This window comes from Melospiza georgiana, chromosome 7 (assembly GCF_028018845.1).
Source record: "Melospiza georgiana isolate bMelGeo1 chromosome 7, bMelGeo1.pri, whole genome shotgun sequence".
Taxonomy (NCBI): domain Eukaryota; kingdom Metazoa; phylum Chordata; class Aves; order Passeriformes; family Passerellidae; genus Melospiza; species Melospiza georgiana.
In genome coordinates this window covers 30,309,386-30,332,041 of record NC_080436.1, presented here as the reverse complement: position 1 = coordinate 30,332,041, position 22,656 = coordinate 30,309,386, and the positions used below count along the sequence as shown (strand labels likewise).

At 40.1% G+C, this 22,656-nt stretch overlaps 1 protein-coding gene across 3 annotated transcripts; it reads right to left on the bottom strand.

Moving 5' to 3' along the window:
* Positions 1-1,579: 1,579 nt before the first annotated feature.
* On the bottom strand, positions 1,580-21,507 carry SEC22A (SEC22 homolog A, vesicle trafficking protein). 3 transcript variants are annotated; one of them, XM_058028347.1, is made up of 8 exons: positions 21,425-21,507; positions 17,879-18,050; positions 16,175-16,378; positions 14,708-14,871; positions 13,431-13,625; positions 8,741-8,859; positions 5,688-5,753; positions 1,580-2,407 (listed from the first exon to the last, which is right to left on the bottom strand). In XM_058028347.1, the coding sequence occupies exons 2-8, from the start codon at positions 17,890-17,892 to the stop codon at positions 2,207-2,209; spliced, it is 963 nt and encodes a 320-aa protein (XP_057884330.1). In that variant the 5' UTR covers positions 17,893-18,050; positions 21,425-21,507; the 3' UTR covers positions 1,580-2,206. The 3 variants fall into 3 exon arrangements, with proteins under 3 accessions (XP_057884330.1, XP_057884331.1, XP_057884332.1); XM_058028348.1 differs by lacking the exon at positions 21,425-21,507 and adding an exon at positions 20,945-21,160; XM_058028349.1 differs by lacking the exon at positions 21,425-21,507 and adding an exon at positions 18,343-18,679.
* Positions 21,508-22,656: the final 1,149 nt, after the last annotated feature.

Sequence of the window (22,656 nt, the reverse complement as noted above, 5' to 3'; positions counted from 1 at the left end):
ACATAATGAACAACAGTCATGCTCATTAACTTTTCATTGTGAAATGGGATTTTTATCAGTGCTATAAAAGCAGGCAAACAAAACCCCAACTGTTTTCTGTTACACTGGCAGTTGCATTTGTTCATTATACCTGCTAATCAGCAATTAGGTTAATGCCAGCATAACTGGAATGGAATAATGGCTCCAGATGCTATGACAAAGGAAGTTTTCATTCCTTAAAAATGGATCTTTGGGAATAGCAGGAAGGGACGGTGCCTCAGAGAAAACAAAATTCTCTGCCAACATATAAACCAAGAAATGATGCAACAAGAAATTCTTATGTACACAACAACCTGAGTTAAAATCTTAGCAATACTTAAGACATTCATAGTAGCTTCCCTGCTTATCAATGGAGGTGAAAATACAGGTATAAGCGTTCTTCTAGACACTGTAAGCAAAATAAAACCTGGTTTTATACTTAAAACATAATACCTCTATTTTTTAATCACCGATTTTAAATGTAAAGGACTGCTTTTCACCTTTTCAGAATGGTGCACTGGATGCTAATATAAACCATTCAGGGTGCTGAGTAAGGGCTGTTTGATGCTCATGTTCATAAACACCTTCTTCTTCCCTGCCTCTAAGTGGGGAGGGAAGAGAATTAACTGAGGAGCACCAACCCTGGAGCCTGCACACCAAAGGCTCCACCTCAGACAGCAGCCTGAGACACAGCACTTCCCACTGCAGTTTCATTCTCTAATTCTTCTTGGTTGTATTATGCACAATTTTCTTAACTAACACTCCATCTATTTAAAAAGAAAATAAGATAGCCAGTTCCTTTTTTCCTGGCCATAAAATCTGCACTGACTAACTTATTAAAAATGTAACATTTTGGTATGAAATGCCCAAGAAAATTTGTCTTGACCAACATTTCACAGCACAGCAAAGCTCTGCCCATTCCCAAATCCAGCAACACAAGGGCATTGCAACCTCTCTGCCATTAAGGTTGATTAAAAGTTGTAGATAAAAACTTACATCTATTTGTACATTATAAAACATCATAAATAACTGTCATATAAAAATAAAACCCCAGTGTAAGTGATGGTGCTCCTCTATGGTTGGCTGGAGTTTGCTGGTTGATTCACCAGCTTTAGCAGCATACAATTGTTCTCTCAGCTCAATCACAGAGGTTTTATCCCAGCACAGAAACACCCAACCCATAAAGCCCAAAGAACCAACACAACCCCTGTAATTTCTTGTTTAGGCTAATCAGACTGGTTTATTATTTTCCTGCCACCAGCTGTCTGTCTCAGGTTTGAGCTAATTATTCATCCATTTCTGAGAGTAAGGAAGAACATATAAAAAGAACAGTACTCCAACAAGTACAAGTCACTTCATTTACTCACCAATCTGTTCTCTTTCAACCCTTCCAGAGTCCAAACACATGAAGTGTGCAAGAATCCTGGTTAGTGGCAGAACTTTTTGAATAATTACAAAAAATGAACCCTATCTACATAAATAAATTTCAAAGAATAATTAAAAGAAAATCATAAATGAAAACACATTAAAGAACTTACAGCACAAGACAAAGCACCATGGGTGAAGCCAATCCCTAGAAACTGAGTTTCCAGGTTACATTTTAATTAAGAAAACATTCACATACATGTCAATGTGAAATAAAACATTCCAAAATTTAGTATCTTACATATGCCACATCTAGTTTGCTAATATGCAATAGAATTACTATTATTATTATTATTTATTTAGCCTATTCCCTACTGCCTCACAAAGGCAAAACTGACCTTGGAAGTGAAAAGCTTGCACAATATGCAGAACATACTCTACACATCCCTCCATTAATGTACAAATGTGCTTCCACACTACCATCAGATAATGTGATCATCAAATACCATCAGATAATTCCACATCAGATTACCTCCATGAATGTATGAATGAAGGTTTTTTATGCCACCAATTCATATTCTACATACATTTCACTGCATGGACATACTTCACTTTCCTCCTCTAGTCCCACATTCTTTTGTGTCCTTTTCAAGAAAATAAAAAAATCATTAAAAAAGGTTCAACCACCAAGTGTAAAATGTCCACAGGCATCTTACACTGACTTATTAAAAATAAAAGAAAAAAATAAAAGCCCCATTCAGACAGCTTCTTTTGGAGAACAGCTTTACATTCCTGAGAGTAAGGAGTGGAAGCAGACTCGGTGTCAGACGTTGTAGTCGGGGGCCTTGCCCTGGGGCTGCCGCAGGCGGATCTGCAGGGTGCACAGCGCGCCCACCGTGACGTGGAAGAAGAGCTGCCACAGGTTGCGCAGTTCGTACAGGTACATGTTACACAGGCAGATCAAGCCAAACGTCAGGAAGGACTTGGCATTCCTCCAGCCTGTGTAGTACACAAACAGGTAACACTGCCAGGAGACAGCAAACAAATCAGGTTACCTCATGGGAAGTAACTTCTACTGAAGAAAAACTGTCAGGTCACTGAAAAATTACAGCCCAAACCAAGGAAAAGTGGGAATCGCACATGGAAGAACAGTATCAATTCAGCAGTCATAGAAGGATGAGGAGTACCTGGTATCAATACAAGGTTATATCTGCCTTGCATTAAACCCTGAGAACAATTCATAACTAATTACAGCCTGAAATGAGTGGCCCATGACTAAAGGGCAATCTCTGGTCAAAATAAACTCTGCTCTCTCTACTCAAGCAGTGCAGAAGCAACAAGAGAAGGAAAGGAAAGCAATGGGAAGGAAGGTCAGGGCCAATAGCAGGGCCCCAGAGCCCAGCACAAGGCAATCCCCAGACAGCTCCCATGTCCTGCCACTCGTGATGCTCAGGGTCTCCTGGCAGATGGAGAGGCTCTCACCCACTGCCCTGCTTCAGCTGCTGCAGGACTGATCACATCTGGAGAGACACACAAGTAGTCTCCTGTAATTTTAGGCAATGTTTTGCACACTGTGATGTAACACAGTCTATCAGGACTGCCCACAGTTTCCTACCCAGCCCACTTCCTACTGTAACTGGAAATCTGCTCAAGTCTTTTCTCTCAGTTTTCATGTCTAAAAGGATAAAGCTTTTACCCAGACATTATTTTTATTTCTTCTATTGTTTGAACTGCTCCCTTAACTGCCACAAAATCAAAAAATTCCTTTGCTCCTTCCCTGGATTCAGGTCATTTCTGCTGAAGGAAGTTTTTCCTGAGCTTTAAGGCAGATAACAATAGTATTTATGCTTACTTTCTATTCCAAATCTGTTCCCAGTGGATTTATAACTATGGTCACACAGATTTAACAGCATCTATCATCAGATTATCTGAATGCCATTTCTGTTCTTCCTGGGCATTTGCCATGTTTTATCAGTCAAAAAAACTCCACTTAATTTTCTTTTCATTTTTCATGTTCCTCAAAAAAAGGGCAACTGAACAATACAATTTATTGAGGTTACTTTATATTCTATTTGAACTCTACCACTTTGTTATAAAGCATGCATTTCCACTGCAAGTGTGGCTGAGAGCAACACAGCTACTTGTAGTGTCTGGGTATCTAAATATTGTCAGAGAGGTGAGGACTGGCATTAATTATCAGTAAGATTTGTATGTTCTTCCTCCAAAGCAAAGTAAAACTAGAGATTATTAACCTGCATGTTTCAGAATCTAGACAGAAATGTTCTGAACCTGCTTGGCCATTTTGAGGAGACTAAATGCAACCTGCTTGTGCTGACAACTTCACAAATCATATCTAAAAGAGCAATTAGTTGGCACTGGTATCTCAGCAATAAGAATTCAGGTAATTTCCTCGTGTTGTCACTCCCGCTGACAATGTACAAACAAGTGTGACTGCTTCCAAGATTAAAATAAGAGTCAGGATATGCTTCATCAAAATGATTAACAAAGGCTTGAAAACAGTGGTTTAAAAATGTTACTATAACATGATGTCCAATGACTGAATTTTACTGAAGAACTGGAAGTGGATCTTTCATTTCCACTTCTCACTTTCTGAAGTGGATCTTTCATTGGTCTAGCTGTCAGGACGTGCCCCTTACAGAACAGATGAAAATGCCAAAAACAGTCAAAAGGCCAAAACAATGCAGCTTTAACAGCTTACTGTAACAAGTACTGATATGAAACTCCTGAGGGTTGTTTTTCTACTACTAAAGGGAAGTGTTATACTGAGCACGCTTTTATGGAGAAGGCTCCTCTGTGCTTCTTCAAAGATTTTGATTTTTCATTTTTTTTTAATGAATGTTAAGAGATGACTGAAGGGTCAGCTTCTCATACTTTGCACTTCTGGTATAACTGAGGCAGTTATTACTTTTCCTCCTTTATAAAAGACTAGAAACTATGAAGCATCACTTGACATGTCAGTGAATCCAAAACATCATATTCCATGTAAGGCCTGTTCTTTTGCCTGCACAGTTATAAACATTTCTTGGGAACCAGAGACACACTGCTGAGTTGTAATTAACTGAACAGGACAATACAGCATGATGGACACCTGGTGGGTAATGACAGTGAAATGGGCTGCCATACAACACAGGGAATTAATGTCCTGAGCCCTTAACTGGAGCCAGAGAACATCAGAACATGCCAGAGAAACAACATCCCTCAATTCTGAAAGCTGACCAATCACATATTACAGGAATGATACCAGAGTGGGAAACAAGAGTTTCAACAGATGTATTTTGGATATTAATAAAAAGCCTACATTCCAAGTTGTGTGGATTCTTTCAGACAGCTCTGTTCAAGGCAAACAGAGGAGGAAAGATGTCTCAATGGACAGACATGAATACTTTGTAAAGAATAAGGTTTCCAGTTTGGGAAAGGAGGGGAAAAGTTTATTTTTTATACAAAAAATAATGGAGAAGCTCTACCTTATCTGATATGGAACAGACTGTTGGCATGGAAAATAACACCAATCTAAATTATTTAAGGCAGAAGTTAATGCAAAGTCAACAAGTGTTGGAGAACACAAGTTGCACTGGGACATTTTGCTAGAAATAAATTGTAAAGAATGAAGATTACAGATAACAAGACAAAAGACTGATAGAAAAGCATTTTCTTATATTACTGTCTGACAAAGCTCTAAACACTGGCCCACAGAAACAAGCAAAAACTGGATACTCCACAAGCCTAAGATTAAAAGTCAAAGTAATTATAATAACTGCAACTGAGCATGAGACACAGACAGAGGTTAATGTAACAGCAGTGTCACTGAATGACAGATGCCAGTGGCACCTTGCTATAAATAATAAAGGAAAGTCAAATTCAGATGCAGAAATGGAAAGCTGACAGAGAAGAAAAGCAAGAAGCATCAGGCAGGAAAACAGTGAAAAGTGGCCACAAGCTTTTAAAAGGAAGGAGATGCACATTAAAGTACAGAGTGAGGAAAATTCTGGGGTGCAGAATTATCAAAAAATAATATAACCTCCACTGCTTGTGACTTTAGAGATAATTATCTTAATCATCCAGCTGGAGAAAAAAATGCCAGCAAACAGAAGCTCTTTGTATCTTTTGTATCAATCTACTACTACATGATAGTTTATGGTTAATGAATAAAGAACAGAGCAGAAAATATTTTTTGTAATCACCCTTTTCAAGTATCTGTGGCATTTAAGAAAACATGATGACACTTATGCATGTTATGGTAATGTTTTTAAACTCTAGTGAATTATGCAAACAGAAAAACACACCTGGTACAAACAGGCTGCAGTTCCAAGAAAAAATGCAATAACATAGCTGAAATCTTCACCTTCACTCTGCAAGAATAAAACAAAAAGCCATGTTTTACAATAAAACAAGTGAAATACCAGCCATTTACAGTATGAAAGTTATGAATTACTGCTGTTAAAACAGTTTCACACAGGGATTATAGCAATTCCTTTACCACACTAAACCAACAATTAGGACTAATCAGTGCTTACTTACATATCTGCAAAAACATCATGTCCTGGAGTCTGACCAAAATTTTTATTCACAACAAAAAACTCCTGCCAAGATCTTCAAAAGCTTTAAAGATGTCCAGCTCTAACACTGGATATTTACCCTCTCCAGATGCCTTTGAAAATTCAAGTCTAAATGCTGGTAACTACCTTTAACAGCAACTTCATAGATTTGTGCCTTCCTAAAGCTTCACAAAATGGAAACGAGGTAACAGGAAAGGACCCAGCCTGGCCACTAGGGTGGGGTAAAACTCTGCACAGAGAATAACGAAGGCAGCTCTGTGCTCATGCAGCGACAGCTAACAGCAGCACAGGAATTTATCAGACTTGGAAAATAGGGTTCTCCTGAAGGAAAGATGGAAAAATTGACTTGAAGTGACAGATTTTTCTACTATGTGTTTTGAAAACAAAGCAAACCCTTTAACTTCATTGAAACGGGTTGTTACAGTTCCTACAGAGCTGAGCAGAGTAAATTTCCATGCTCAGTGACTATTCTAACTGCATTTCTAGCAAACATCTGCAACCACCAAAAACTTTCCTAGGAAAACAACGGGTGTTCATGCAAATGTTTGTCCTTGAGAGCAAATATCACTTGAGAAGATGGTGGTCCATCCACAAGGACAACTTGTGTCTGCTGAGAGTATGCTCAGTGTGAAGCATTCCCATGTCCTGTGCTGACCAGGAAACACTTTGCATGCCTGCACACAGAAGTTACATCCACAATGCAGTAATTTCTACCCAGTGTGTCTTTGCCCCAGTGCAATGCACATGTGCTGGAGTACAGTTACAGATTGTAACAGAATTTTATTAACACCCAAATAAAACCACTGATTATAAAGCAAACAGTAATTCAGAGACATGCTTTTGAATGACTTCTCAGAACACGTACCATTAATTGTGTTTTGGATTACTTCTCCCTAAACCCTGTGGACTTTTCCATAATAAAGCAAACTAAGGGAAATTTTAATGGATTTTTAGTGTGCCTCATTTGTCAGAAATGAAAATTATCTTCCATCTGTACTGCAATCTATTACCTCCAGATGCAATAACATAGAGAATAAAATTAAGTGGATGTCCTGTCATGCCTTAAATAGATTAATCTAACATTTGTGTTCTTTTTTAAAAATCAGCTGCAGAAAGGTAACAAAGTAAGTTTTAGCAACATCACACTAACTGACAAATCTGTTCAGTACTACTTGTACTACAGCATACTTTAAAATCATTCCTATTTATAAACCGAGAATTGTGCATAACACAGAAAAACCTAATTAGGGAAAAAGTAGAGATGCAGGTTCACTTGGTCTTTCTTTAAAAAACAAACCAAAGACAACTCAGAAAGAAGGACCCAGCATGGAACATTTTCATTAATCTTGTTCATCTATCAACTAGTCTTCCCAAAATGCTGACACTCAACAGTACTGTTTATTCAATCTTTACATATATCAATATATGTAAAATAACTGGAATACAGGAACTCTTCTTTACCTTATTTCCCATTAGGTATCAAAAATATTGCAGTTAGCTGCTGAAAGGGCTAGAGACCAAGACTTACAAGGAGCAGCTGAGGAAACTGGCACTGTTTAGCCTGGAGAAGAGGAGGCTTGGGAGAGAATTTACTGCTCTCTGCAACTACCTGAAATGAAATTGTAGCAAGGTGGGGGCTGGGCTCTTCTCCCAGGTAACAATGGGTAAGATGAGAGGAAATGGCCTCGTGTTGCATCAGAAGAAAAATTTCTTCACTGAAAGGGCTGTCAAGCTGCCCAGGGAAGTGGTTGAGTCATCACCCCTGAAGGAATTTAAAAGCCTTGTGGATGTGGCACTTTGGAACATGGTTTAGTGAACTTGGCAGTGCTGAGTTATGGTTGGACTCAGGTCTTTTCCAACCTAAATGACTCTATGAAGTCCAGATATGTTAAAATAAAAAGACTCTCTACCAGCCAAACAAAAGGATTACCATTTTCTCTCAGAAAAGTTCCATGGGGTTTTTAGTTTCTATATCTATCACCACAATAACAACCATTAAATTGTAAGGAATTCCTAGTTTTTGGGGTTTTTTTTGTGGCAACACATATGAACTTTCTGTGCATGCCTGCCAAGTACTAGCAGCATATTCACCTGAATTGCTTGAAAGCATAAACCAGCTTGTGGGAACACAACCAGCACAAGAAATGGAACAGAAAGAAACTGAAAGGCTACAGGGAGGGTCATATTAGAGATTTTACAGAAAAAAAATTGGTGTGAGGGGGTTGTTTGGTGAGGGGAGTTTAGAAGAAATTACTTGACAATTTTCTGACACTGATCCTTTCAATACACAATGAGAAATAAGGTTTATTAAATACAAACAAAAAACTACAAAAGTTCTCCTAAGAAACAACTTTACAAAACCTGTTTAAGGATTCTTGCTCTGTGGACTTTCCAAAAAAACTGCCCAGACTTTCAAAGCTGTTCGTCATTTCACTCAAGGGTTTTTAAATAGCATCTATAGAAATTAAACACCTCTTACCCTGGCATAAATTTAGCAAACAGAACATTATGTTCACATCCTCACTGCTCCCAAGGTACCAGGGAAGGAGCTGGCCACCCACCTGCCACTGCTGCTGGAACTCACAGCCTCGATGAATGAGGCAGCACACTCAGGAGGATGCACAGATCATAAACAATACAGGATTTGTAACAGAGGCCTGACCTCACAAACAGTACTTCTGCAATAAAACTGGCACAACTCTGCTCATATAGAAACTTCTAAAATGAAAATTGTGGTTGCTATGATGCATAATTTTTAAATTCATAAACATGCACAATACCTGGAGAAGGCTTTCTATGGCATGGAAGCCACGGATTAAATTCAAAGCGCCACATAACAGACTAAGCACAAATGAGACAATCCCTGGCAGAGTCACAGGTTCCAGACGTTGGTGAGGAGCTGCAAAGCAGATCAAAAGAAGATATCAAAGGTCAGAGCAATGCCTTCAGAAATTCAATAAAATAATAATCTCATTTGTCAGTGGTTTCTAGCTCAAGAGATCGCTGAAGCAAACCAAAAAATGTCATTTCTGTTTTCCAAAAAGACAAAACATGGTAAATGTTTCAGCACAAGGTTTAGCAAAAAGTAAATTTTCCTCCAGTTCACATATGGAATTGTCTTGTTATATTTAGTGTTTATCTCAATAGTTTCCATTTATTCAGTATGTTAGTCATGGCTGCTCAAACATGCCAGAAAATCAAAAGTAAAAGATGCACTTGCTACTGAAATCTGCCCATAACCAGTAAACAGCTAATAAGTCATGTGCCTAAGAGCTTCTCTCACAACCTGCACTCTCCTTTAACACCAATGCCTTAGTGAGATATTGAGACTGATTTAGCTAGTTTGCTGAACAGAACACTGAGGCAAAGCTATCACAGTTCCCTTCCTTACAAACACAGTGTGTGCTACCAAAGACACACATGAAGGGACAGCTCTGAAACTCAGCTGGCATCTGCGCCACAATCTTACATGGACTTCCAGATTGTGCTTAGCATCTTACAAGTAACACACATTAAAATTAAACCACGATCTTTCCATGCACACCAACTCCTTCAAGCTTATCCAGGGTCACAAGTATGTAACAGTTATGTATGTTCCTTATTACTGTCCCTTTCCATAATGAATAACAGAAAGCAAATGTGAAAAAACAATGCAAAACTCTTAACAGTCTGGGCAACACTGGGACAATAATGGGACTACTGAGCTGTACTCCAATCATTCTGTTCAAATCAACCAAGTGTAAAGATGTGAACAATGAGGTTAATGAACTGTAGCATTAGTAGAGAGGGGGTGTCAATCCCAGTTGTTTGTATTGCACAGACCCAGGAAAAAGGTTTTTCAAACAGTTTATGAAGTTACAGAACCTAAAAAAGCCCCAACAAAAGCTATTTCACATTGATAAGCAGGCAGGGCTGTCTAATTAAGAGTGTACAATAAAACAAAAATATACAGGATGAGTTCAGTTAATTAATTTGTGCTGAATTTAATAGTGTATAATCAGTTGGGGTGGTTTTTTTTAAACAAAAGTATAACCCATGTTTAACTGAGAGAGCTCACTGCTTTTCTAACTGTAGAGCACATTACTCCCAGCAATCACTCAGTTCAGGTTAGATATGCTAGATGTGCTATTTGCATACCAAACCACTCTTTTTCAATTACTCCCAAATGGTTATTTTGTTTTGGGGTTTTTTTTAACCATCTCATCTAGAGAGTGGAAAAAAGCTGAGGGTGTATCTGACTGTTCTTAGCCAATAGCAATTCCATTCCATTAACTGGTGGATAAAATTAGTTCACTGGTCTCCACTTGCAGCCCTCCAGAAAATCTCCTTTTCCCCACGTATTGGGTAACTTAAAATCATTGTGTGCTAAAACAGCACTTAAAACACCTCTTTGAGAACCATGGGGGGAGAAGTAAAGAGTGTGGTCAGCTAAATCAACAATGTCTACGAAGGTTCATAAAATAGTAACTTCTCTCTTGTTAAAATACAAAAAATATATATAAAGGACATTGTGTACCATTAATAATGTCATTAAACTCTCCAGAGTGTAACAAATTTTAGTGTTACTATCAAAGCAACAAGACTCATTTATAGACAAAAAGATGAAGGCAAAACCAAAGAATGAAGAAGGAATGTCAGAGAAGGCAGGGTAAAGGGCAACTGACTTCAAATTGGTACATCCATCAACCTTTAAATGTGATTAAGTGCCATATCAAAAATTATCAGTTCAAATAAAGCACAACTTCTGAATTTAATGTTGATTTGACATTTACATAAAAAAATCAGGTAATTTACATGGCATGAGAAACTACATTACTTGTAAGAAAGTTTATTTAAAACTAAAATGTAAAAAGAAAACAAACCAAAAGCATGGAGTACACTATCAAGCAAAAATTAACTTTGATCTGACAACTGTTTCTTCACTGAAAAAAAGCTCAGAAAACAGTAATTTCATCCTAACCTGAAACATCACACATTAGCATGCTGTGACCTTATTTCTAATGCCTGCCAACACCTACATGTACCTTTGCAGGAAGACTGTATCCATAATCTGCACACTTTATGCTTCCCACATGCAGAATCACCCTGTTCCTCACTGCACAGCTCTCAGAGGGAGAAGGCTGCTCCTGCAGGCAGTGCCACTGCCTCCCCCATGGCCAGGCCAATGCCTCCAACTCTGCCCTTCTGCACAACAAAACAGGATCTGCATCCACCTAACTTCCCACCTCTGGGTGCCCTCCAACTTCATTTAACACAGCTCACTCCACAAAGTCCTACTTTTTAACAGTACAGCATATTCAGGAAATTCCACTAGGCAAAACATCTTTTTGTGAGAATCTTTTTGCTCTGTCCTTAGAGCAAAGGAGAAACTTGGAAGTCCAGCCAACTGAGTGGGCAGCAAACATCCAGAGAAAGTTCTTTTCAAGGGTGGAGAGAAGTGATGAATGTAAAGAACTACAAAACCATTAGCAGACTTTCTAAAAAAGACACTGTTATTCAATAGCATCTAAAATGTGAAGAGCTGAAGAAGTAGCAAAGTGCCAGCTTCCCATAATGTACAGCCCTTTGAGGGTGAGTTTCTACAGCAACTCAGGGAAGGAAGTGGATAACTGAACAGAGATCTATGGAATTCAGAGGAAGAAGAAAGTTAAAAGCAACTGAAAGAGAAACAGAAGAAAAATGACATGGAAAGAAGACAACAGAATTTCTTCTGTAAGAAGTTGTGGAGAGGTAAGTAAAAAAAACACACAATCACCTGCCAATTATTGTTGAATCTTCTTTTTTACTTAAAAGGGAAATGGTCCCTATGTTTTTTAATTTAGGTCTATATAACCTTCCAATACTCTTATTAAAAAAAAGCGATAAAAATCACATCTCCCATACATGGACAACTTTTAAAAAACAGCCAATTTTGACACAGACTGAATTCTCTCATGCTTATTGCTTTTTCTTTTTCCAATTGCAGGAAATTCAGATCTAGACAATTTTCAGAGTTAACCAGCTCCATGTCTGCCACCATAACCCTTTCCACAAAGCAGGAGTACATAAGAACATTAAGAGTAAACAACAATATAGGAATAAAAAGTAGCAAAGGAGTGGTATCACAGCATTACATACCTTTAAAAAGAGCCCACACATGTTAAAAGATGACAAAGGTATGTACAGTGCTGCTTAGACAATTCCACCCTTTAAAACAATTAAAACACCTTCACACTTTTCCTTTAATCATTTTCCTGACTCTAACTCCAATACTGTTAAATTGCAAATACAGAGATTGTAAGCTATTTCTACACTGCCTCATAGCACCTGGAATTCTCAGAATCAGGGCCCCAGAGTACAAACAGGGCACCCTACTGGCTTTGTTTGGTTTTCATCTTCCACAGAAAGCAGTTCTCAATCTTCTAGAGTAATCCTCATGAGTAAGTACATAATAAGGATAATATACTGGCAAAGAGATCCCATTTACGTATACATATACATAAACTGCACAAAATCACATTTATTACAACATTGTAGGAGGGGTTTAGATTTATGATTGCAATTCTATGATTTATGATTGCACCCTGACACTGTAAAGTAACAGCATTAGTGTGTGCCTGCTCAGGATAATTTATAGACAGCAGTACTTCTGGGAAAAAAAGGAAAATATATTAACTAATTAAAATCAACACTTCCTTCCATTCTATTTATGATTTTGGTTCACTAAACTTGGAGGACTGAAATCAGATGATGTCAATTTGACATGTGGAGCCCATGTATCAGTGCAAGGATTTGGCATTTTGTTTCTGTCCTGCTGGGAAACATCTGAAGATGGGCCTCAAACCCATTCAGAGGATTCCCTGAACAGCACAAACCTTTAACTCAGCTCAACCTCACAATTCCACATTTAACTCCTACATGAAGTAAATTAAAGTTTAAAAAAATTAATGACTACTTAAATAAATTTGGCAGCTTTATACAAAATGGCAATTCCTAACATTGTACATAAGGCACTCATTTTAGAGAGTGCATCTCTAGCCAGCACAGCTCTCTGGATTTTCACCATGGCAAAGGCTTCCTAAGGAGATGCTTCTCCCTCCAGCTGCTCTGACTCCTGACACTGCTCTCAGCTTGTGTCAACACTGAGTCTTACTGGGCAGAAATACCAAAACTTCTCAGAAATCCTAAAAGATAAAAAAAAAAACCAAACAAAAAAAACATCTTCTTGTTAAGTGCTCATCTTCATTAACAGGGCTTTTTCCCTTCAATAAAGCAGTCTAATGGACAGAGCCATTTCTTCCTCTGAGTGCCTTGAGAAGGTAAGTATTTGGAGCAAGAGACAAAACAGACATCTGAGCTAAAATACACATAAGGTCATATCAGCTTTATGTTTTAGAAACATGAAAAGAAGCTTTTTTTAAAAAGAAAAAAAAAAGAATTTTACTGCATCTGTCTCATTTAAGGATGCAACAACACAAGTCTGGAACTTACCTGCAGATATCTTACCAGTACCCTTATACTCCCCCACAGGTACATGAGAAAAGCCATTGGCTGAACCAAGCTCTGACACTGAAATTTGATAGGGTGGCCTCAGTTTGATTTCAGTCTGCATATCAGCAAGATTCATCTTTGTTGACAAAGAACGTGTGTTGTTGTATCTCTGTTTGGTCCTCTGAATGAAATTATCTGTGCAAAATTTAAAATAAAAAGGTATTTTTCTGTGGACTTTGTTAATTACAAAATCCAAGACCATGCAGCTTTTCAGTTCACAAACTGAAATATATGGCTTGAAACATTTGTATTTATCTTGGATTTTTAACGCTATTTCTGTTTTGTGCCTAATACATCATGGGTTATTTAATTCTGCAGTTAAAAAAAATTAAGCTGTAAAAATCTAATTATGTAATAACTGAATAAAATAATGACTTTTCATTGCATGAGACTGAATGTATTTCTAATACAATGGATTTACTGCACTTATTCTAGCTTTTCTGTTAGTTTAGTAAATATCCTTATGAAAAAAATATGTTGTGGAAGAAAAAAAGTATTCATAAGAAATCTTCACAAGGAGTACAGTAATGTCATACAGGAATTGTCATTAACTGACTGAATTATAGACAGGAATTACCCAAATGGAGTATCTTCCCCCGTGTTTCTAAAACTGCAGTTCTCTTTGCTCTAATGTGTTTCATAAGAATATCTAATTACAGTAATTTCTAATACATAGTATTAAAGCAACATAAATTAATGGAATTTGTAACAGCTGTTATCTGATATATATGAGATGAGTTGCATTTGGAGACTGAAGATTAAATGTGCCACTACATCATAAGAGAAGTAAAAATTTCTCCCTTTCATACACTGAACAAGAGATAGCACAGCTAACAGCTAACATGAAACTGCAATCTTTTCCTTGAGAAATTTATGAAGCTCAATGACTTCACAGGTTGAGTATTTCAACAGGTATGAAGTCAAACAATTCCTGGTATCACTACCAGAAGATGAATTCCAGAGTTGCTCACACAAGGCTTAAACCAAAACCTACTGGAATGAACAGAAGTAAGTTTGGATAAAACTCTAGTAGCCTAATTTAATGCCCCCAGAAGTACTTCTTTATTGACTCTAACAGCAGTTAAATCAGATTCTAAATCTACCTGAAACAGAGCTACAAATTGCTTTGGACATTTTTTGTGGGCATTAAGTTGTATCTATTCAAATTCTCATTTGTCTTAGTATGAGAATGAAGGGGGAGAAAGTCAGATCCTTACCAAACTCTATAAAACAGTATGGTCTGATAGCAGTATTCGTCTTCATCATATTGTAGGTAGTGATGAACTCCTTCTGAAGCTCATCCAGGAAACAGAAAGCCAGGACATTGGGATAATTTTCAGTGCACAACATCATATAGCTTACTCCCAGAGAACTTATAAAGCTACAATTGAGAAAACATATTCAAAATTTCAAATTTAAATTCAGTGAATTAAGTGCTTTTCTAGTCTGATCTCATATTCTGTGACCAAAAAACAAAAACTTATCTGGGGTAGCAAAGGAATAAATGTTTACTGAAAAGCCCAACAATATTCTAGAAGAAAAACAAGTTACTTTTAGGCAATGTTTTACTTGAACACCACATTGTACAATCATATGAGAAGCTGTTTTACATGACTGTGTATGCAGATATCTATATGTGTGCGTGTGCACACATATATACATACTTGTGAAACAGAAAATAACAAAGCTTTTAGGATGCAGAAACACAGCAGGTTCATCCCATAACAGCTTTTCACTCATCTCAAATGTACAATATGGGATCTGGTGCAGCCCAAAAATGCAAAACCTTATCTTCAGATTCAGGGGAGGGCTGTTGGCTCTTTCTAGAGCATGGGAAGAAATAAAACTGTTCTATAGAGTTAATTAATTAATAATTCTCCAAAGATAGTTGCAAAGACAACCAGAGATGGCAAATATGAAACCAGAAAAGGACAGTTTGCAGCATACATATTCTGTTGTGTTTAGGCAATTCATTAATGTTTAGGTTTTCATGATAACATTCAAATGTCTTTAAAATCTTGCTGGATAACTTACAGTATTAAAAGTAATCAAAGACAAAAGCAGTAAAATCTAACCTAATTAAGCCTTATAACTTATTCTTAAAAGTTTGTTTTAAGCTAATCAGTTTACATGCCAACTGTAGTTAGCCTGTTAAAAAAAAGATGGAAACAATTTAGTCCATCCTGGGCTTTAATCCAAGAAATGCTGGAAACTCACATATACCTATAGGAGATGGAGAGGTCTTGGCACTTTCTAGGATCATTCAGGTGGTACATTGCTCCACTACTGTAACTTCTACATGGTTAACTAGGGGCTAAGATGAAGTTACCTCATTTAAAATATCTAAATTAGAATCAGAATTTAGGTCAGTTTAAGTGCAAGTGAACTATAAACAATAAAGAATTTCTTCTAAATATCTAATCCAAACATACCCTTTCATTTAGTGTAAAGCCACTCTTCCCATGATGCTGTCCTATGATTGTGCCATTATAAAGGAACTTCCATGAAAATCTGAATAGGTTCAAATCTTTCTACAATTGCTCAGGTTTTAAATTTCTGATACATAAATAGTGCCAAGAATTAATCTTACTTTGATTAAGCATTTCTAATGTGCACAGTTAACTTTTTCACTTACAGAAAGACACAACCTAGCATGTTGCAAATACTTAGATGAGATGCCTTACTTTATATTATATTGTCCAGTTTTCAGAGTACATCTATCAGGAAGCTGAGAAAGTTTTTTTGAGAGCATTTTAAAATATTTTCTACATTCTTGCATTCCCGTGCTCTGTTCATAATCAGTAGATGCAGAAAGTGGGAGTCCATCCCTCACACGGACCACAGAGGCAGATAAAATCATAGACATTGCCAACAGAGTTAACAACAGCCTGCAACAAAACACAAATCAGGAGCAATCAGAATTAAGGTAAAAGCACAGACAACAGAGACAACTGTGATGAATCAAACTTCTCAAACTGTACAGTGGATTCAGGCCTCAACTGGGGAACAGTCAGGATTTTCAACAGTAACTCAGACTAGTCTTAATTGAACAGACCTACTAATCTACACAAGCCACAAAACATTAAATCAAAACATGCAAAAGTTTAGCAAGACAAGCATTAAAAGGATTACTTATCTGCTAAGCATCAGTACACAAATTTGTTCTCCTCCAAGTGGGCGATCTGCTAGAATTTATATGAAGCCAAAAGCAAACACTTCCTCAGCTCTTAACACTGCTCTGCAGACTCCTACCATATACTACACCTAGCACTTCAGACACTATGAAAAAATATTTTTGCCTCCCTCAGATGATGCTACTCAAGTTCCATCCAGTCACAAACTGCAAGAGGAAACATATTTCTGGATACAGCTGAAATATGCTTTTGTGTGTGATACTGACATGTTTACAGCACCTTTCAAACGATGACGTTCAGGGTGCTTTACAAGCCCCAGCAGCTGAATGACTGCATTCTCACAAGTCAGAAATCCATCTTCCCCAAAAAGACACTACCTCTTCACAAAAGAGAGGAAATAGCTATTTTTACCTGAACTCCCATCTTCTCTATTTCCCACTCCCCAAAGATTATATATCCATCAGGAAACTTAATGAATAATCAACACTATTCAGGCTTTTCTAGGTTATTTACTCCTCAGAGAGAAAGAGGCATATCATAACGTAAGCACTAAAAATGTGTTGTCATTTTCAGTTTAGTAAATTCAGCTTCATCACCAGCCAAAACTCAAACTCCTCTGAGATCCATCACATTAGCTGAATAAATACCAAATTAATACCCTCATATTTTACTTGTACAGCACATCAGACTCTCCCCAAAGCTGTCACTGTTGACTACAGTCTGCTGAACACCTTGGGGCTTTTATCAGGTGCCTTGGTTATTTCAGCACTTCACTGGAGAATTCCCTCCTGAACAAAGTGCTTCCATCAGCTGGACACAAAACTAGAAAACAATCCCAACTCCAGGACTTCCTCTAGATCAGCCTGCTGGCATGAAGCATGCAAGCAACTAAACCCACAGTTCTAGAAACTTTTACCTATCCCCAAGTTCATGCACATATTCCCAGAAGGACAGTTCACATGGAATGCACATGGACTCATTCTCTTAACTATGCTGCTGACCAATAAGCAAGGAGTGAACCAAGCAGCTCAAGAGCACAACAAAATTGCAGAGGAGCTTTAAACTGTGACGGTTCTCTGCCAATAACCATCTCTACCACTCAGAACTCGATCCTGACAGGGACTTCAGGAAGCTGCATCAATATAAACAAGAGCAGTGATGCCATGGAACAGTTTAAATATCCCTTCATCAACTTACTTGCACAAAATGTAATTTCATGGATGTGCATTTCCCCTGATGAAACAAATAACTTACTTAGCACCTAACATGAAGAAAGGAACGCAGCTCCATGTCCTGTTTCAGGAAAAGGCAGGGAATAGGACTGCTCTGCAGGAGAAACCCAGAATCCTGCAGCCAGCTCTCAGGAGAAAAGATATTCTGTTCACTTGGTAAATTATCTCGATGGTTAAAGTTCATGTTGAGCTACCTGATGAGATAAGAACAAACAAAAAAAGTTAATAAATACATTTATTGGGTAACAATGCACTTCAGCTCTGTTTTTTGAGGCCTTACATATTAGAAAGGCTAGAAAGGCCTGAAAAGAGCTAAGGGAGGTTAGTCAAAAGATAATCAAAGAAAAAGAAAACTAGGATAATAGAGATATTAAAATGTTTGTGTTCTTTAAGTGAAGTTCAGGAAGTCCCATCACTTGAGGCATTTAAAATGGGAAAACATGCTATCCATCTGCACAGTACAGGAGCAACTCAGGTTTACACAACCTTTGATTCTGAACCCCATCATTCCCCTCAGCAACTGCATTTCAATAATTCATCATCTCCTCTGCTCAGAGCACTTCAGGAACAAAACACAGCACAACCACAGCTCCATTTCCAAAGCATTAAGATTTCCAATGTCCAATCTCATCACAGTTGCTTTGCTCCTACGACTGAGAACAAAGAACACAAATACCACTAACAGTAACATGAACACACAGACAAGAGACAAAGCAAATGGTAAAGACATGTTTAGAGGCATTCTTTCAACTTTTATGTCTATCCTGTATGTAAATAAATACTTGCACCAATCTTGAACAAAACTTTGAGACTTCTACTTACATTCAGAGAAAAACAGGCTCTATAACAGAAGACAAGCCTCTATTGGAACCTGCCAATTCTCTTAATATACTATGAAATCACAAAAGGTAGAAACTGTATTGAGGTGAAGATCTCAACACCAGTTAGGTTTTGTTACCATCATCTTAAAAAGCAGTCAGTGAAAATATGAGCTTTTTTCTCAGCCTCCTAACAGCAGAATCAGAAAGCTATGTAAAAACCAAAGCTAATAACAGAAAACTACTTTGGCTGGAAGATCAAACACATGTCAAGAGATGTATAATACACATACTGTAACAGAACATTCAGCCTTACCTGAAAATGTATTACAAAGAAAAAAAGTTTACTAAATCTACCTTATCCAGCTCTCAAAACAATACAGCTTTACACAAGGAGCCAAGTGGTAAATTTGATATGCACTTACATATTTAGAGACTGAAGAAAGATAAATATGCTTTCAGAGCTACCTCTAAATGTTTTTTTGAAACGTCTGTTCAAAGCTCCATTAAGTAATTCACGAAATCGTTACAAACTTCATACATTTTCCTCCAGAAATTCTATATCCCTCAACCACCTGAGGATGACAAAAGACTGTACTGCCACTACAAATGGTCTGTGAATCTCTAACAGGTGCAAGGAAATGAACAGATCAGGTTTGCTGTCTCATTCCATGACAGAACTGTGGTATACCAAATCCAACCAGCAGCTGTTTGGCTCACAGGTACCACAGAGGGTCCAAAACATGTCACCAGCCGTGGAACCCCTTGCCACAGGCTGCTGTCCGTGCTACAATGTCACGTGAATTTAAGAGGAAACTGGAAAAGTTCACAGACAAATTACCAGGGGGATTAAAAGCAAGTCACAAGCCTTTGCTCAGAGGGATTCTGACCCCCACAAAAACACCCACAAGGAGGGTACATCACAGAAGCATCACTCGCTCCGTGCTTGCACCATTCCTGTTTCCCTTGGTTAGTATTTACTTCTGCTCCATCGTTGTTGATTTCCCCTTCATAGCCTCCCCACAAATGAGAGAACTCATGGAAAAGAGGAGCATGGAGAAAGCTGCCCACAGACAGGTAAGGGTCAGCAGGGTGGCTATTCTTCTGCTACTGCACCTTCCCAAGAGCTGTCCAATTCCTCATGCACGTCAGCATCCACTGCTTCACAACTAGGAATCAGCACATGTCCCTGTTTCATTTCCTCCCAGGAACGAGAAACCTCAGGTGGTGGAAAGCAGAGCCTGTTGCACTGTACTTGTTTTATTTTTTTGAAGCCATATTCAATTATCATGCTGTTTATTTCTGTACTTGATGGTACTTGATCCTGAAGCAGCATCTAGGCAAGTTCTAGAAACACTGAAAACAAAAACTGGAACATTTCTGCCTTTTGTAACAAATTCATCTAAGTTGTGATCTGACAGTTGTTTTAAACCTATCTGACATAGTCTGGTGACACTTTTAACAAGTGTTTGGAAGTGGCTTGTGACTTTGATTTGCTCAGGATACTTCACGTAAAAAAAACTCTGGCTTTCTCAAAACTCTGAGCAGATGTAGTGTAATGGCAAGCCTACCCTCCTGCACCTGATAACCTTCAGCCAATTTAATCACAGCATTTCTTGCTGGGATGTCTGCCTCTCATAAAAACTTTCCAAAAAACATAAAATTGGGAAGCGGGTGCAAGCTGCACTCCTGTCTGACACAGAATACAGATAAAACTTCTGTGCTTACTTTAAAGGTGTACCTAATACTGTTGGACAATTTATTGTCTCCACTTTTGAGGATTGTGACAGCTGCATTACACAGGAAGGAGCCTAATTTTTTCACTCTACATCATACTTCAGAAACTCGCATTACAAACTGGAGCACTACAGAAGGACACAACAAATAAAGCCACTTTGTCATCACCGGATATGATAAGACAAGGGAATAATCCTAAATCACCAGCCAATATAATCCTTTCCATAAAGCCAGAGGAAAGAGACCTTAGGGGCAGAATCAAGATTCACAGATTCAATGAGGTTGGAAAAGACCTCTGAGATCTTCGAGTGCAGCGTCACCAGCCACCACTGAGTGCCACGTCCAGTCTTTCCTTAACAGGTGGCTCCAGGCAAAGTGACTCCATCACCTCCCTGGGATCCCAATCCAGTATAAAACCACCCCTTCTGAAGAAATTCCTCCTAACGTCCAAACAATTCAGACAAACGAAGGGAGCGGAACCAGTTGCATCCCAAAGTTTGGGAGCCTGACCCTTTCACCTGGCACCTACTTACGTGGCAGCTCCGACCGGACCATCTGCAGCCGCACCAGAAGCGCTGACTCAGTGGTCACTGACTGAGGCGGATCCGCACCGACCCAGGACACAGAACTTCACACACCCTCCCGGGGAGCCCGGACAGCGGCGGAGACCCCTACACACAGCGGGCTCCCGCTACCGAGCGCCGCTCGCCAGGAGCCCCGAGCGGCCCTACCTGCCTCCTGCGCCCGCCCTGCCCGCGGCAGCGGCGCTGCTGCCACCACCACCCCCCGAGACGGCTGCAGCGCCCGCGCCGCAGAGGCGCGAACGCAGCCGGCCCTGAGGCTCCGCGGCCGGGCCTGGGGCCGGCAGCGGCGGCGGGCGGGAGGGGAAGGGAGTGAAGGCGAGGCCGCGGCGCGGGCGGGGCGGGCAGGGCCGGGCGGCGGCTCCGGCCGCGAGTCCCGCCCCGCCCGCGCCCCTCACGGCGCCGGCCCCGCGCGGGGGGCGCGAGCCGTACCTGGGCAGCGGGGCGGCGGCGCGCGGCTCCCGCCGGGCATTGTGGGAGCGGACACGTCCGCGCGCGCCGCAGCGCCCCCGCGCGTTGCGGCCGAGGCTCTACGGGGCGGGGCCGCCCTGAGGGCGCTCCCGGCGCCGCCGCCTCAGGGGCCCCGGCCGGCCCCGCTGTCAGCCCGCGGAGCTTGGCAGGCTGCCCTAGGGCTGCGGGGCGGGCCCGGGGCCGCTGTGCGCGAAGGAGACGCCGCCCTTGCGTGGCTGGCATGCGACGGCCACGCTCCCGGGCCAGGCACCCAGGCATGGGTGTGTCTCACCGCCCGGGCGGGAGCAGCCGAGCGCCGGCAGCGCTGTCTCGCACAGCCTTGTCTGAGGCTGAGTTTGTCATAGAATCAGTCAGGTTGGAAAATATCTGCGGAATCATGGGGACCAACTTATGACCCAGCACTACCCTATCAACCAGACCAGGGCACCGAGTGCACACGCAGTCTTTACTTAAACACCTCCAAGGATGGTGACTCCACCACATCACTAGGCAGCCCAGTCTAGTGTCAAAGCACCCACTCTGTGAAGAAGTGCTCCTAATGACCAGCCTGAACCTCCCCTGGTGCATCGTACTGTCCCCTTGTCTGTGCCCTGGGAGAAGAGCCCAACCCTCACCGGTCCCAGCCTCCTCCCAGGGAGCTGCGGGGAGCCATTGGATCGGCCCCGAGCTCCGCTCCTCTCCTCTCCTGCAGGACAATTGGCCCTGCTGTCAGCACAGCTGAGCTTTAGGAGCTGTGCTCTTTGGGTTCTCCCGTCTAATAACTTCTGACAGCGGCTGGCTGGTGTCCACCAGGTTTCATGGATGACACAGCCCTTGGCGTGTGCCTGGCACTGTGTGGATAACCAGGTGTGTTTGGGGTTCTCTGCTGCTGGCACCTGTGTGATGGGGACAGAATAGCCACCAGCAAAAGTGCACTGAGATGAGACCAGATGCTAGGCTAATCTCTCTCATTTCCCAACAAATCAACTGGGCATGATTGAACAATAAATGACAATTCAAAAGTACCCTAGTAACCTTAGAGTGAGGTTCCTATTTTAAAACTTTCTTTACTGATACAAGGATAATTTTTTCCCTGTACCACTCTTTGACTTCATTGGTTTTATACCAAATCACACTGTTTTAGTCCATTGCCTCAAATCTGAAATGAAAGCAGCTTATTTCCTCGCTAACCCCTCTCAGTTTCTCCTTCCATC